The sequence below is a fragment of the Lithobates pipiens genome, unplaced genomic scaffold (assembly GCF_037356315.1).
Source record: "Lithobates pipiens isolate NorthernLeopardFrog02 unplaced genomic scaffold, aLitPip1_a1.2 Scaffold_27, whole genome shotgun sequence".
In the NCBI taxonomy this organism is placed as follows: domain Eukaryota; kingdom Metazoa; phylum Chordata; class Amphibia; order Anura; family Ranidae; genus Lithobates; species Lithobates pipiens.
This window is the reverse complement of record NW_027507788.1, coordinates 214,568,785-214,585,341: the sequence shown is the minus strand read 5'-3', so window position 1 is coordinate 214,585,341 and position 16,557 is coordinate 214,568,785. Positions and strand designations below refer to the sequence as shown.

General features: G+C 45.4%; 1 protein-coding gene across 1 annotated transcript; it reads left to right on the top strand.

Annotated features, from left to right (window-relative positions):
- The first annotated feature begins 2,726 nt into the window (after positions 1-2,726).
- On the top strand, positions 2,727-3,554 carry LOC143933307 (E3 ubiquitin-protein ligase SIAH1-like). Its single transcript, XM_077456184.1, has one exon. It carries the CDS (start codon positions 2,727-2,729, stop codon positions 3,489-3,491), a length of 765 nt encoding a protein of 254 aa, XP_077312310.1. The 3' UTR covers positions 3,492-3,554.
- Positions 3,555-16,557: the final 13,003 nt, after the last annotated feature.

Genomic DNA, 16,557 nt, shown 5'->3' with positions numbered 1-16,557 from the left:
AAAATAATAATAATATATATATATATATATATATATATATATATATATATATATATATATATATATATATATATATATATATATATATATTATCATTTTTTGTCCCTATTTGCAGAGAACAAGTTGTACGCGCGCTTTCATTGGGCAAATTGCTACTCAATTTGGCCACTAGATGGTGCTAATCATCCATAGGAAATACCGATTGGCCAAATGCGGTATTTGCTGTTTTGAATCGATTGAAAACAGTCAACCAGCACAGCAAATTGCAAATGGGGACAGCTAAACAAATGTTATTAAGCGATTTGCTGTGCTGGTTGATTGTTTTCAATTGATTTAAAACAGAAAATACCGCATTTGGCCACTAGATGATACAAAGTATCATCAGCATTTCCTATGATACTTCATGACATCTAGTGGCCAGATGTGGTAATTTCCATTTTAATCATTGCCAAACCTTCAACCAGCACAGGAAATACCCTAATAACATTTGTTTGTTTTTATTTGTCTCCTTTCACAAAGAATGGATGTACATACCGCTTTCACTGGGAAAATTGAAGAAAATATTTGCTTTTTTTTTTCCTCTACAAGATTTTGTTATTATCAGGGGCCCTGATATTTTAAGCAGACCTTGCATTTGTTTTGTTTTTTGTAAGCTAAAAAATAGCTATTATTGATAAGGGGTGATATTTTTTTTCTGAGGGGGGGGGGGGGTTGTCTAAAAAAAATAAAAATAAATGGCTATGAGGAAGGGAGTGTGATGTTTTAAGCAGAAGTTGCATTGTTTTTTGTTGTTTTTTTTTTTTTTAGATAAAAAATAGCTATTGATGAAGCCTTATATTTTAAGCAGACCTTGCATTTGTTTTTTTTATCTAAAAAATAAATAACTATTAACGATAAGAGGGTGATATTTTGACCTTGTATTTTTTTTCCGAGGGAGGGGGGGTTGTCAAAAAAATAGCTATTGATGAAGCCTATTTTAAGCAGACCTTACTTTTTTTTTTTTTTTAAGCTTAAAAATGGCTATTAATGATGAGAGAGGGGCCCCAGCCAATGTATATATACGGCGGGGTGGGAGCCTCCTCCTTCTGACTGGCCATTCAGGAACGTCCTTCAGAAGGAGGGGGATCGCTGCAGCCGGCTGGTGATCAGTGACTATGAGCTGTTTTTACAGCTTTTTACTCACTGATCACCAGTCTAATATAAAACACACGTGTCCCCAAATAATAAAAACACGTCCCCCACATATGTCCCACTAAAATCACATGTCCCAGTGATTATCTGTACATGATCGTTTCCGTACATCTGTCCATGATCACACAAACCAATTATTATACACTTAACGGAATTTTATTTTTTATTTTTACCAAAAACATGTAGCAGAATAAATTTTGGCTTAAATTTACGACAAAATTCGATTTTATTGGATTTCTTTTAAAATACAGGCCACTACAATACCGGGCACTTTTACCCCCCTTCCTTCCCAGCCCGATTTTCAGCTTTCGGCGCTCTCGTTCTTTTCAATGACAATTGCGCGGTCGTGCTACGCTTTACCCAAATGACATTTTTGATCATTTTGTTCGCACAAATAGAACTTTATTTTGGTGGTATTTATTCACGACTTATTTTATTATTATTATTATAAGCGCAAAAAGAGCAGAAACTTGGGGGAAAAAAAATATTTTCTTCTTTATATTTTAAAAGAAATCCAATAAAATATCTAATTTTGTCGTGAATTTAAACCAAAATTTATTCTGCTACATGTTTTTGGTAAAAAAAAAATAAAAATAATTCAGTTAAGTGTATAATAATCGGTTTGTGTGATCACGGACATATGTATGCAAATGATCATGTACATATATGTGCAGATATTCACTGGGACATGTGATTTTAGTGGGACATATGTGGGGGACTTGTTTTTATTTGGGGACATGTGTGTTTTATACTAGACTGGTGATCAGTGAGTAAAAAGCTGTAAAAACAGCTCATACTCACTGATCACCAGCCGCCTGCAGCGATCCGCTCTCCTCTCCTCAGCGACGATTTCTGTGTGAGGAGAGGAGAGCCGATTGCCTAGCAACCGGCTGTTTGTTTACATCACATGACAGCTGTGATGGGGACGCGGCTGTCATGTGATCAGGAGGGCCAATCAGAGCCCTCCTGCCGGATCCGAGATGCGCCGTGTCCGGGTGACACGAGCGCATCGGGATCGCGCACGATCCCCCATCCTTCTGATGGACGTTCCTGAACGTCCAGTCAGAAGGAGGCTCCTCCCACCCGGCCGTATATATATATTGGCCGGGTGGGAAGTCGTTTTTTTTTTTTAAGTTCTGTTTGTTATTGAGACTCAAGCGGAGTGTATTGCGGTGTATTTGACAGGCAAAGCACTTCCTAGTAACCTATAAATGTATAGAGAGGAATGGCTTTAGGGTACAAAGTCCGTTCTATCAATTTCCTAAAGGCGCCTTTGACTGACAGGCCGGCAACGCAAAGGGCCGCCCCGTGCACGCGCCCGCAGGCCCCTCCGCAGTGTCCGTGCGCGCTCTGGTAGCCCCGGTAACGGCGGAGGGGGCGGGGCAGCTGAACAGAGCTGCACCAACATTGACAAGTTAGTAACTGATGGTGACATTTCTAACAAGGGTGTGACGAGACATGGGCAGACTGCTGCAGCTATCCCAGCTGGTACCTCCCAGTGCCCACCTCAGCAGGTGCCAGCTTTGACAGCAACAATGGCTTCCAACAATGATCTGCTGAGCCTCTTCAAATGCCCTGTGTGCCTTGACTATGTCATACCACCAATCCTCAAGTGTCAAAGCGGGCACCTCGTGTGTAGCAACTGCTGCCCGAGGCTCATCTATTGCCCGACCTGCTGGGGCCCATTGAGATCCATTCGCTGCTTGATGATGGATAAAGTCGCAGACTCCGTCCTCTTCCCCTGCAAATACGATTGTTCGGGTTGTGCAGTGAGGCTGCCGCACGCGGAGAAGAGGGACCACGAAAAGCTCTGCGAATTCCAACCGTGCTCGTGCCCCTGCCCGGGCGTTTCTTGTAAATGGCAGGGCTCCCTGGACGCGGTGATGCCCCACCTCGTGCACCAGCATAAACCCATCATCACCTTACAAGGGGAGGATATAGTGTTTCTCACCAATAACATTAACCTTCCGGGCACTGCTACATGGGCCATGATACAGTCCTGCTTCGGCCTTCATTTCATGTTGGTTTTGGAGAAACGAGAAGAGTACAACCGTGACCAACAATTCTTTGCCATCGTGCAGATAATAGGAACGCGCAATCAAGCGGAGAACTTTGCTTACAGGCTGGCGCTGAACGGTCACCATCGGCGGCTAACGTGGGAAGCCGCGCCCCGCTCTATTCACGAGGGCATTGCCACCGCCGTCATGAACAAAGACTGCCTAGTGTTTGACGCGATCACTGCACAACTTTTTGCAGAAAACGGCATTTTAAGAATAAATGTGACGATCTCTAAGTGTTAATAAAACAGTGTATTGCAAACTCTACAAAGCCAGTGTTTAAAGACCTCCTCCTTTTTTTTTTTTTTTCCGGCTTTATATTTCACATACTGACTTTTAAGCCCCTTTCACACTGGGGCGTTTTTCACTAAAAATAGCACCTGTGTAGTGCCTGAAAAAATCTGGCCCCTTTCACTCCAGTGTGAAAGCCGGAGGGGTTTCACACTGGAACGGTGCGCAGCTAGGACAGTGTAAAAAGTCCTGCTAACCGCATCTTTGGAGTGGTGCAGGAGCGGTGTATTCACCGCTCCTACCCACTGAAATCAATGGGGCATCGCGGCTAATCGCTGCTCCAGCTTTGTGGGTGGCTTTAACCCTTTTCCGGCCACTAGCCTAGGGTTAGGGGTTAGGGTTTCCCCTAGAAGAACAAGGTTAGGACTCAGGGATGGGAATAGGGACCTCCCCAAAGGTCAGCGGGCGTGTTCCCCAGAGGTTTAAGCGGAGGTCCACCCTAAAGTGGACCTTCCGCTCATTGGAATCCTCCCCCCTCCAGTGCCACAATTGGCACCTGTCCCTTTTAGAGCAGCTGGACATTATCTTGAAAGACTTTTCCTTGCCTAAACAGAGACTGCTCCATAAGCTACTGGAAAAGCACTTACTGGTGGCGTTCATCGCCAGTCCTGAGGGTTAGGGATTCACTGAAGCCCTTGGCCACTCTATGCATACGGGGGACACACCGCCTTTACAGTAGCGGTACCGTCACATTCCCCTAGTGTTGTGCCAAGAGGTCAAGGAGTTACTTCGCAATATGCTACAAAGTGGGGTGATCCAGGAAAGCTGCAGTCCATGGGCTGCTCAAGAAAAACAGGTGTCAACGGTTCTGTGTGGACTCTCAGAAACCTAATGCATGCGCCCATTAAACCTATTACCAAACCTATTACCTATAAACCTTTACCAAATGGCCTAAAGAAAAGTCAAGAGAATGGGATGCCCTTTGTGGTTGAGGAATTCCTAATGGCCCATGGACAAGCAAAATTATTTTCCACTCTGGACCTGGCCAGTGGCTACTAGCAAGTCCCATTACGGTACCAAGGCCAAGAGAAGTCCACCTTTATTACACCCCTGGGACTATTTAAGTTCAATCGCATGCCCTTCGGCCTTAGCAACACCCCCAGCACCTTCCAACATCTAATGGAAAGGTCTTGGGCATTTTAATTTCGAGACTGTGCTCATTTACCTAGATCAGTGATGGAGAACCTTGGCAACTCAGATGTTTTGGAACTACATTTCACATGATGCTCAAATACACTGCAGAGTGCATGAGCATCATGGGAAATGTAGTTTCAAAACATCTGGTGTGCCAAGGTTCTCCATCACTGACCTAGATGATAACATCCTCCCCAACAGGGGCGGATCCAGAGTCTAGTTTCGGGAAGGGCACTGCCAGAAAATTTTTTTTTTTTGCAGGCAATTTATCGGGAAAATGGCTGGCGTTGTCGCTTCAATCATCACGGCGCTATGGTTGATATGGTGTCAGGATGATTGAAGTGCATTATTTATATTATTACATTGTTATATAAAATTAAATGGTTCAACTCACCATAATCCAGAATCAGTGGGAGCCCTGAGGGTGTCACTTGCCACCGTCGCATGCCACCAGATGCGGCTTGTCACTTGCGACGTTGCTTGCCGCACCTTGCAGATTGTCACTTGCCACGTCACCTGCCACAGCTTGCGGATTGTCACTTGCCACATCACCTGCCACACCTTGCGGATTGTCACTTGCCACACCTTGCGGATTGTCACTTGCCACGTCCCCTGCCAAACCTTGCGGATTGTCACTTGTCACGTCACTTGCCACACTGTAGATTGTCACTTGCCAGGTCACCTTTCGCACTGGGGAGGCAGTGAATGCCTGAAAACTGCCTCAGTGGTGCAAATTGGCACACATTTGCACTTGAATGGTGCTTCCCCCCCTTCTATATAGCAGCTCAGTGACAGAGTTCAGTCACAGCCCCCATTTTTCTGCCACCAAGCCCTGACAGCACGCCCACTCTCCTCTTTCCTTCAGACATGCACTCCTTCCAGCGTGCAAACTCCATCCAAAGCCCTTCGCGCCACCACCCCTCCCCTCACACACTGCTCAGAGGGCGGAGGGGACCCGCTGCATGGTGGACGGGGACGGAAGGGGACGACGTGATGCCTCGTCATCACGTCGGCTCCGTGACTGACTCCAAGACGTCACTCGTTGCTAGACGCCAGGCGGCCCAAGTGCTAGCAACGAGTGCAGGGTTGCCATGCCAGCGCCCCAGCTCCACCCACCTCCAGGCTCCTCCTGGTCCCAGCGCCGCATAATTGATCTCTAGAGTCTCTCTCTGTTCCGCTGATCGGATGATGAGAGAGAGACTCGGGCAGCGCTGCAGCCTGCAAATGACTGTTACAATCATGTCGGTGTGATATTTTCGGGGGGGGGGGGCAATTGACCCGTTGCCCCCCCCCCCTGGATCCGCCCCTGCTCTCCAAGGCTTTCGAAGAACCCCGTGAAATGTCTGGACCAGGTGTTGATAAAGAACACCGGAGGAAGCAAGCTGGAGCACACCCGGTACCTGGTGGTGGGGTAGAGTTTCCCACCTACTCCGGTCTATGACTTGGTCTTGGAGGGGCCCGACCCCATGAAAAAGAGACTGCACGAGAACATGCTGAGACCTTGTGTGTTAGGGGGTGAATGCCACCAGGAGACCTACCAATGACAGGGAGGCATTAAATGCTCAGACCTTCCTCCTGGTGCATGAAGCCCCAACTGACTGGAGGGCTTGTCCGAGGATTCGACTGCGGAGTCAGGTGGAGAGAAAACAGAAGACTCACCTGGTCTCTTGCCACCTGAGGCCCCTGAATCACTACCTTTTACCAAACAACCTAAATGAAAGTCAAGAGAACTGACGCGTTTTGTGGTTTAACTGTGGGCAACTCTCTCAGAAATTCTAATCATATGTTGTTTAAAACTGTTTATTGTTTTGCCTTAACTATACTCGAAATTGTATTTCTCTTGCCAGTAATGTTCCTTTCATATTGTTGCGATGCCGGGGACAGCATCTGCTAGAGGCAGGGAGTGTAGGAGGGTGCAGTCTACTTTCTGCGGCCAGTGTTTTTTTTCCGCAACGGCACTGCTGTTGGAGAGGGAGTCGAGAGGAGCGAGGTTCCTTTATGGTTTCCTGTCTCCTCTGCGAGCAGCGTTCTTCCGCAATGGCACTGCTGTTGGAGATGGAGTCAAGAGGAACGACTGGATGCTGCCACCCCATGGGACTCGTGCAGCCATCTTGGGTCAGGCAGAGCCTATTTAAGGCCCTGGCTCCCAGGTTTGGTGCACATTTTGGGAGTTGGTAGAGTAGGGACAGTTACCCTGCCTGTTAAGGACAGTCCTGGCAGGAAGGGAAAGGTTCCCAATGAGGAGGAAAAGTGTAGGGTTGTAACTCCTTGAACACCATGCCGCTTGGGCACTAGATAACATACCTGACACTCTTTTTGTCCATTTCTCTCCTCCTTCTGACTGGACATTCAGGAACGTCCTTCAGAAGGAGGGGGATCGCTGCAGGCGGCTGGTGATCAGTGACTATGAGCTATTTTTACAGCTTTTTACTCACTGATCACCAGTCTAATATAAAACACACATGTCCCCAAATAATAAAAACACGTCCCACTAAAATCACATGTCCCAGTGATTATCTGCACACATCTGTACATGATCGTTTCCGTACATCTGTCCGTGATCACACAAACCAATTATTATACACTTAATGGAATATTTTTTTTTTTTACCAAAAACATGTAGCAGAAAAAATTTTGGCTTAAATTTACGACAAAATTAGATATTTTATTGGATTTCTTTTAAAATACAGGCCACTACAATACCGGGCACTTTTACCCCCCTTCCTTCCCAGCCCGATTTTCAGCTTTCGGCGCTCTCGTTCTTTTCAATGACAATTGCGCGGTCGTGCTACGCTGTACCCAAATGACATTTTTGATCATTTTGTTCGCACAAATAGAACTTTATTTTGGTGGTATTTATTCACGACTTATTTTATTATTATTATTATTATTATTATAAGCGCAAAAAGAGCAGAAACTTGGGGGAAAAAAAAATATTTTCTTCTTTTATATTTTAAAAGAAATCCAATAAAATATCTAATTTTGGCGTGAATTTAAACCAAAATGTATTCTGCTACATGTTTTTGGTAAAAAAAAAAAAAAAAAAAATCAGTTAAGTGTATAATAATTGGTTTATGTGATCACGGACATATGTATGCAAATGATCATGTACATATGTGTGCAGATAATCACTGGGACATGTGATTTTAGTGGGACATATGTGGGGGACTTGTTTTTATTTGGGGACACGTGTGTTTTATACTAGACTGGTGATCAGTGAGTAAAAAGCTGTAAAAACAGCTCATAGTCACTGATCACCAGCCGGCTGCAGCGATCCGCTCTCCTCTCCTCAGCGACGATTTCTGTGTGAGGAGAGGAGAGCCGATTGCCTAGCAACCGGCTGTTTGTTTACATCACATGACAGCTGTGATGGGGACGCGGCTGTCATGTGATCAGGAGGGCCAATCAGAGCCCACCTGCCGGATCCGAGATGCGCCGCGTCCGGGTGACACGAGCGCATCGGGATTGCGCGCGATCCCCCATCCTTCTGATGGACGTTCCTGAACGTCCAGTCAGGAGGCTCCTCCCACCCGGCCGTATATATACATTGGCCGGGTTGGAAGTCGTTTTTTTTTTTTTTTTAAGTTCTGTTTGTTATTGAGACTCAAGCGGCGTGTATTGCGGTGTAATTGACAGGCAAAGCGCTTCCTTGTAACCTATAAATGTATAGAGAGGAATGACAGGAAAAGGGAGAGGGCAGTTTCTTGCCCCCCCTTTTCCTCATGGGAGAGCGGCTGGATCAGCTGTTTCAAGTTCCCCTGCAGAGCCTGTGGCCAGTGGGGAAACAGCTGTTAGTCACATGTTTTTGAGGAGGGGTACAGGTGACCCCTCTTCATGACATGTAAAAAAGCCTGGGAAGAACTGGTTTAAACCAGTTTTCTTGGGGCTATATAAAGGAGGTTCTGCTGAGGGGGCTCATTCGCCTCAGAAGAAGAGCTGTGGTGTTCTCTCTGGGATTTTTCCCTGAACAAACAGCCTCTTCTGTGGCCAGAAGATGAGCCTTCTTCGGCGACTGACAGAGCGGGCCGGAGAGGACGGCGGAGAAGCCTGGATTCGCCAGTGCTTAGATTTACCCCTCGCGGGGTGTCAAGAGGCTCCGGTGGGAGCTACACCGCCTGTCAGCTGTCCTGGTCCGGAGGAGAGAGGAAGAGAGCGGCCAGCGGTGGAAGCCTGGGTGCTGTCGCTGCGGGATGAAAAGGATGCCGAAGCTGTGGAGGAGGAGCCGCGTCAGCAAGGAAGCATCGCCCCCAGGTCGGTCGAATGCGGCAGCGAAGAGGAAGCGAAACCCCCGCCAGAGCTATTCTCCTACCCCGACGCGCCCTGCTGTTCGCAAAAGAGCTGGTCCTTCTCAGGACCATAGCATAGGGCAGGCAGGCGGGGGAAGAGCTCCATCGCGGAGCAACCTCTCTGAGGGAGTGGTCTCCCTCTCCACAGCGTCAGGCATCTCCTAGGCAACCGTCAATGCTGAATATCAGCGAAGCAGGGCCTGATAGTGAGCCTGCTTTACAACAAGGTAGTACAGGTATGAATGATCCTTCTGTTATTGATATATTGAATAGTTTTGTGGAGTTATTAGCAAAAGTTTTTAAGGAATTAGCCATTCAGAAATGAATTTGTCAGCCAGCTATAAATAATGTTTTAGCTTCTGATGTTTCAGCTATGGGAGTTTGGTCGCCATCTAGTGGCGTTGCTGCTAATGGCGCTCAAGCTTTGCCAATTCGTTTAGAGCAAATTAGTAATAGGTCTTAGGTGTCCTTGGCCCATATTGGCTGAACGGACATATACTTAAAAGTGGATCGATTGCATGGCCCCTGCGCAAGGATGGCGCGCTTAATCGTGTAGCGAACCCCATTTTTCTTATAGCAATGCTAGGTCACAAAACTTGCCAGAAACTTGTTTAAAGGAATCCATGCCCTAAGGATAGACGTAGACATTTAGAACAGAATATCAATGTGTATTATAGTAATGCTAAATCACAAAACTTGCTGGAAATTTGTTTAAAGCGGGAGTCCGCCGGGAGTGTGCGTTTTTTTTTGTTTTTTTTTTTAAAGTCAGCAGCTACAAATACTGCAGCTGCTGACTTTTAAAATAGTGACACTTACCTGTCCAGCGCGCCCGCGATGTCGGCACCCGAAGCCGATCTCTAGATCGACACTCGAGTGCTGCCGCCGCCATCTTGGGTATGGGAATCAGGAAATGGAGCCTTTCGGCTTCATTTCCCGGTTCCCTACTGCGCATGCGCGAGCCGCGCTGCGCAATGAGGACGGTCCCCGCTGCCTCTGGGAGCTGTGTGTTTCCCAGCAGGCAGCGGGGCACTTGCGGAAGGGGGTAATGGTAATGTACGCCCCTTTCCGCAGAGAGCTAGCCCGGAAGTGGGTGCAGTTACCTGGATTATCCAGGTAACTGCACCCCCCTCCCCCCTGAAAAGTGCCAATTGTGGCGCCGGAGGGGGGAGAAATCCGATGAGCGGAAGGTCCATTTTAGGGTGGACCTCCGCTTTAAAGGAGTCCATGCCCTGTGATATTTTTCCGTTGGGATTTCATTTGTGTCAGGTTGTTAAGGAAAAATTTGGCGGGGGGGAATTTTTAGATATTCTTTCATTTTTCCTTCCGCTAAAGATTTTATTATAAAAAAATAAAATAAAAATAAAAAATAAGAGGATGACGACAGACGTAGACCTGTATCAAAATCTTTTTTTTTTTTGATAACTGGTTACAGGCGTTTTGTGTTTTGCGGGTGTTTTATGTGAAATATCACCTGAAAAAAGTACGGGTTTATTTCAACACTTAGACATTAAGTGGCATGGTTTAATTTTGATGAGGCATTTCGTCAGAAGTAAAAAAAAAAAAAAAAAAAAAACAGCAACAAATTTGTAATCTGGAGATTTTTCAAACAGCACACACACCAGTGATATTAGCAAACATCCTCCCATGGCTTCAGGCGTTTCCAGACAAGTTGAAGGCCCATCTTCTTATTGTAGGCTTTAGGGATGTTTTTTTATTGCCTATATTTCAAGGTCAGGGTTGTACCATAGTTAATAATTCAAATCAGTATCTGAATTTCCTCAAGTAGTTTTAGATAAGGTTAATTTTGAAATTTCAGAAGGAAGGGTTGCAACTTTTCTTTCCCTCCGTTTTCAAATTCCCCTTTTCTTTCCCTCAGTTTTCAAATTTCAGGATTTCTCCTTTAGGGTCCTTTCACACTGACGTCCCGTTCAGGCCCGCCTGTCAGTTTTTCAGGCGGACCTAAACGGGTGCTCCATAGAGCTCTATGGAGCGTCGGATGTCAGCGGTGACATGTCCGCTGACATCCGACCCGCTCCGATCCGAAAAAGTGTAAGGGTCCTTTCACACGGGGCGGATCAGTTCTGATCCGCCCCGTGGATATCCGTTTGCTCAGCGGGGATCACTCCGTCGATCCCCGCTGAGCAGGGAGATGACAGGTCTGTCTCTGCACACTGCGCAGGGACGGACCTGTCACAGCGCCACTCTCCCCTATGGGAGATCGGATGACGACGGACCGCAGTGCCCGTCGTCACCCGATCCGATCCGCAGACGGATGGAAAAATAGCTTTTTCCTCCGTTGCACTTTTTCGGATCGGAGCGGGTCGGATGTCAGCGGACTTGTCACCGCTGACATCCGACGCTCCATAGAGCTCTATGGAGCACCCGTTCAGGTCTGCCTGAAAAACTGACAGGCGGGCCTGAACGGGACGTCAGTGTGAAAGGGGCCTAACGGAGGAAAAAGCTATTTTTCCATCCGTCTGCGGATCGGATCGGGTGACGACGGGCACTGCGGTCCGTCGTCATCCGATCTCCCATAGGGGAGAGCGGCGCTGTGACAGGTCCGTCCCTGCGCAGTGTGCAGAGACGGAGCTGTCATCTCCCTGCTCAGCGGGGATCGGCGGAGTGATCCCCGCTGAGCAACCGGATATCCACGGGGCGGATCAGAGCTGATCCGCCCCGTGTGAAAGGACTCTTAGGTGTAGTTCCAAAAAAAAATAAAAAATAATAATTATTATTTTAGATCACTTATCTTTTCCCAAAGGCAATTCCCTTAATGACCAAATTGATGAGAGTATGTCATCAGTTTCATATGCTTCTTTTGGAGGTGTTCTAGTAAAGTAAAGAATGTTGGGGAAGGGAGCTATTTTAGCAAAGGCGGATGTCAAGTCAGCTTTTCGCTTACTTCCCATTAATCCTTTATCTTTTAATTCCCTTGGGTTTTTTCTTTACTGATGATTTTTATTTTGATAAATGTTTACCTATGGGTTGTTCCTTGTCTTTTATTTTGAGTCTTTCTCTTCATTTTAGAGTGGGTAGTTTTTTGCCATTTCCGGTTCACAATTTTTAATTCATTATCTAGATAATTTTGTTTTTAGGCCCTCCCGATTCTTTCCTTTGTATTAATTTATTACAGAATATTTTTGAGGTTTGCGACCATTTTGGTATCCCATTGGCTCAGTAGAGGACTATTTGGCCTTCAACTTGTCTGGAATTTCTAGGTATCGTTATTGATACTGGTTAATGGAGTTTAGGTTATCAGAAGAAAAAATTGAGAAAATAGCCTCTTTATTGTTCAAGTTAATAAAAAAAAAAAAAAAAAAAAAAAAAAAAAAGCAGTGATATGAAGGAGTATTTGCTGGTTTGGTTGCAATTTCTTTCACATTTAACAATGGTAGGGCCTTATGGCAGGGGGATTTCATTCTAGATTCGGATTTCCTTCTCTTCACTGATGAAGCAGGGTCGCATGGCTTTGCCGCAATTTGGCAGAAGCATTGGTGCGCTGAACGTTGGCATGTTTTTTGATTAGTAAAGTGTTACATTAAAAACATAGTCTTATTGGAATTATTTCCTATAATTGTTGCATTTGAGCTTTGTTCTTTCTTCCAAAATAAAATAATTTTGATACGTACAGATAATAAAGGAGTAATGTACGCTATTATTTGTCTAACATCCAAGTCTCCGCCAGTCATTGTCCTTATAAGATACCTGATTTTTAAATGCTTACGTTTGAACATATTGGTTAAAGGCTTTACATGTACCAGGTAAGGACAATGATTTGGCAGATGAGTTGTCTCGTTCACAGGTGGAGCGTTTTTTCAAGCTACTTCTGGAGGCGGATGGTGTGGGACACTCCTGTCCAATCAATTTATGGGACCTGGTTTAAGGCCTATTTCTATTTATATTATCAATTCTGCCTGGTTTCTGTATAAAAATAAAAATAAAAAAATAATAATAATAATAATTTTGAATATGATAGGTGAACCGTTGGGTTCCTTGTCTGAGTTGTTGCTGCCTGAGCCGTGGTGGTTGGGCTAGCTTTAAGTTTGTTACTGTTTATTAAAGTTTCTTGGTTCAGCTTTGCTTCATGACGGCTACAATTTTTATTTTTATTTCCTTATTTTGAATATTATCAATTCTTTGGCACCTTCCTCTTGGGCAGGATATCAATCTGCTTGGTTTATGTATCAAGAATATTTAAACATATTAGGTGAACCGTTGGGTTCTGTGTCTGAATTGCTGTTATTGAAGTTTGTTGGTTCTTTGTTTGAGCAGAATTATTTCTTGGTCGTACATACATGAAACCCTGTCGGGAATTTATTTTTCTTGAAATTAAATAACATGCCATCTTGCATGCAGTATTTTTCTATAAAACAAGCTTTAAGGCTGGGTTCACACTGCTGCGGGGGGAGATCCGGATGTGATTCGCACCGCAAATCACATCCGATCTCCGTAGCGATGCGAGTTCAGCCATACAGATAGTATGGCTGAATTCGCATCGCTCCCGCAGCAAACTCGCACGGGACCCTTTTTTTGGTCCGCAACAGAATCGGATCGCATGGGGGTTCACACCATGCGATCCGATTCCTGTGCGAGTCGGCAGATCGCACTGCGATATGCGGACGGATCTGGGGGTGTCATTAACATATCATTGACACTCCCAGCCGTCCGCATAGGGCAGTGTGAACTGCCGGCGGGAGTAATGCGATGCGGGAAAACGCTGCGGATTCGCGGCGTTCCCGCATCGCATCGGTGTGAACCCAGCCTAAAAGTTTACAAAAGGATTCATTTTAGGCCTGATTCAAGGAAGCCCATCACTCCTCTAGTACTGGGTGAGCTTTGCTCCGTGACGGATAAAAAAAAAAAAAAATAAATAAAAAATTCTCATTTTGAATCGGTTCTTTTTTGGGCGGTTTTTCAGTTATGTTTTTTGCGGTGCTTAGGGTATCTGAGCTGGTTCAAATACACATGTCTGAAGTTGTTATTTTTGAAAGTTCATTAAAAATTTTAATTAGCAGATCCAAAACGGACCAGGTAGGTAAAGGTAATTGGTTAACATTAGATATGTGTATGAGTACTAGCATTTGCCCGGTGGCTCTGATACGTCAATATTCATCAATTAGGCCATTGGGGTTTTCTAAATTTTTTCATTCATGAATCAGGGTTACCCCTTACTAAATACCAGTTTTTATGTGTTTTCAGGAGATGTTTGAAGGCCTTAAATTTAGATCAGGAACATTTATCGATGCATTCTTTTCGGATTGGAGCAGCAACAGAGGCCGATGGAAGTCGAATAGGTATTTGCTTTATATTCGTCCTAACGCAATACTATGATTTATTTCAGGTAACACTCGCATTGTGTGGATGATTGGACACTCCTTCATCTATTGGGCGAATTTGAGAGCTCAGCAACGAGTTTATACTAGCAATTTAGGATTGGATGTTTCTAAATTTAAGATTTTTTGGTGTGGAAAGAGGGGAATGTTATGGTCAGACCTAATTTCTTTTATTTCACAGCTTCTTCTTCATTTTCCCTCTCTGGATATCTTAATTATTCATATAAGTGGTAATCATATTGGTTACCATAAAACTTTGGACCTTAATTTTCGGATTAGGGATGATCTACAGAAGATACAGTTATCATTTCCCAATTCAGTAGTTTTTTATTTTTTTCAGAAATTGTGCAGAGGATAGGTTGGCTTTCCTATCCTTCTGTACGTCCTTTTTAAAAAATCAGGAAGAGAGTGAATAGGGCAGTATCTGAGTTGCTATCAAGATTGGGAATGCTATCCTTTAGGCACACGGAGCTGGAAGGGGGTATCCCCGGCCTTTTCAGGCAGGATGGCATCCATCTGTCTGATATTGGCTTGGATATTTTCAATGTAGGTTTTAGTTACTGTGTTGAGATGGCCGCGGGTTGGGGTTCTGTGGGCAGTTGGCCTTAGGTCCTCCTGCCCTTTTGGGTATTTTGTGTTGCTGCCTGAGCCGTAGTGACTGGGCTAGCTTTAAGTTTATTGGATGGGTTTTGATGAGTTATGTACAACATTTTGAAACCAATAATAAACAACCGCGGCCATTATTATCCAAACACCTGTCTGCTTGTCTTATTTCAAAAGTTATTGAATAAAAATTCCAGCCTGCTGTCCCATGGCTTTAGGCAGTGGCGTAACTAGAACCTTCAGGGCCCCGATGCAAGAAACCATGAAGGGCCCCCCTGACAGGGCCCTTTACTCAGAGTTTGGTGGCGGAACAACAGGGCCCGGTTGCAAGTGGGTGGCTGTATGTAAAGGAACCAATTTCTCCATTTGCCGCCGCTTCTCCACCTCTCCCTTCCACAGGCATTCAGCGGCTGCAGGAGGAAAATGAAGAGACCGGTTCCTCTATGTCGGTGTTTCTCAAGCTTTTTCCAGTCAGGGCGCCCTTTAAGTACATCCCTAGGTGAATGGGGCTGCACAGCAACCACCCTGCAACTGTGTGCATTGCATGCAGTTCCAGCATAGTGAGGATGCATTTAAGGGGTTGTAAACCCTCGTGTTTTTTCACCTTAATCCATCCTATGCATTTTAACGGGAGTCCACCGTTTTTTTTTTTTTTAAAGCCAGCAGCTACAAATACAGCAGCTGCTGACTTTTAAAATAATGACACTTACCCACCCAGCGTGCCCGCGATGTCGGCACCCGAAGCCGATCTCTTGATCGTCTCTCGGGTGCTGCCGCCGCCATCTTGGGTATGGGAATCAGGAAGTGGAGCCTTGCGGCTTCATTTCCCAGTTCCCTGCTGCGCATGCGCGAGTCGCGCTGCACAATAAGGATGGTCCCCGCTGTCTCTGGGGTCCGTGTGTTTCCCAGCAGGCAGCGGGGGACCTTCGGAAAGGGGCGTAGATTCTGCGGAAAGGGGTGTAGCTTCTGCAGAATCTACGCCGGAAGTGGGTGCAGATACTCCTTGTTTATATATTTTTTATTGGCAACCGTTGATGTTATTTATCCATGTAAACAACTGTACTTGAATAAACCATATATTATATTTAATACTGTTATGTTTACTGGCGGAAACAGTACCCACTTCATTTAAAGTCCCAGGGCGAATCCTTTGTTGTTTGTTATATATTACAGGGATGGAAGTGTGTCACTGGGGACACCAGACCTTTTCCTTTATCTCTATATTGAACCCGGGTGGAAGACACCCATTAGCCCAAACCTGGTCTGTTGTCACCCCCACCAGTATTTACATGTACAAACAATTGTTATACTTTGATACTATACTAGGTTACTCATTCTCCAACACAATTTTTATTCCAGTATTGTTATATACCCTGGCTCTGTATGCGATTCCTCGGTTGGCGCTAGCGATTTTTGTCTCGCTTTGGGAGCTGCGATGTGTATAAAGGGAGGCTCTTTCATGTCTCCTGCTGTCCCCATCTGCTTTCAGGCGGATGGGGACACCTACACATCGGCACCATGTTTAGGCTTCAGAAGCATGGCGTCTGCGATTTTTGCAGACGTCGGCATAGCTGGACGCACTATATCATCAGATGGCATGGGGGTACGCTTGCATTTGTGTGCCTTCCTATGACAGTGGGTGCCTCCTGCACTCACATGTCA

Coding starts and splice junctions, on each gene's coding strand:
- LOC143933307 (XM_077456184.1), top strand. CDS start 2,727: ATGGCTTCCAACAATGATCTGCTGAGCCTCTTCAAATGCCCTGTGTGC.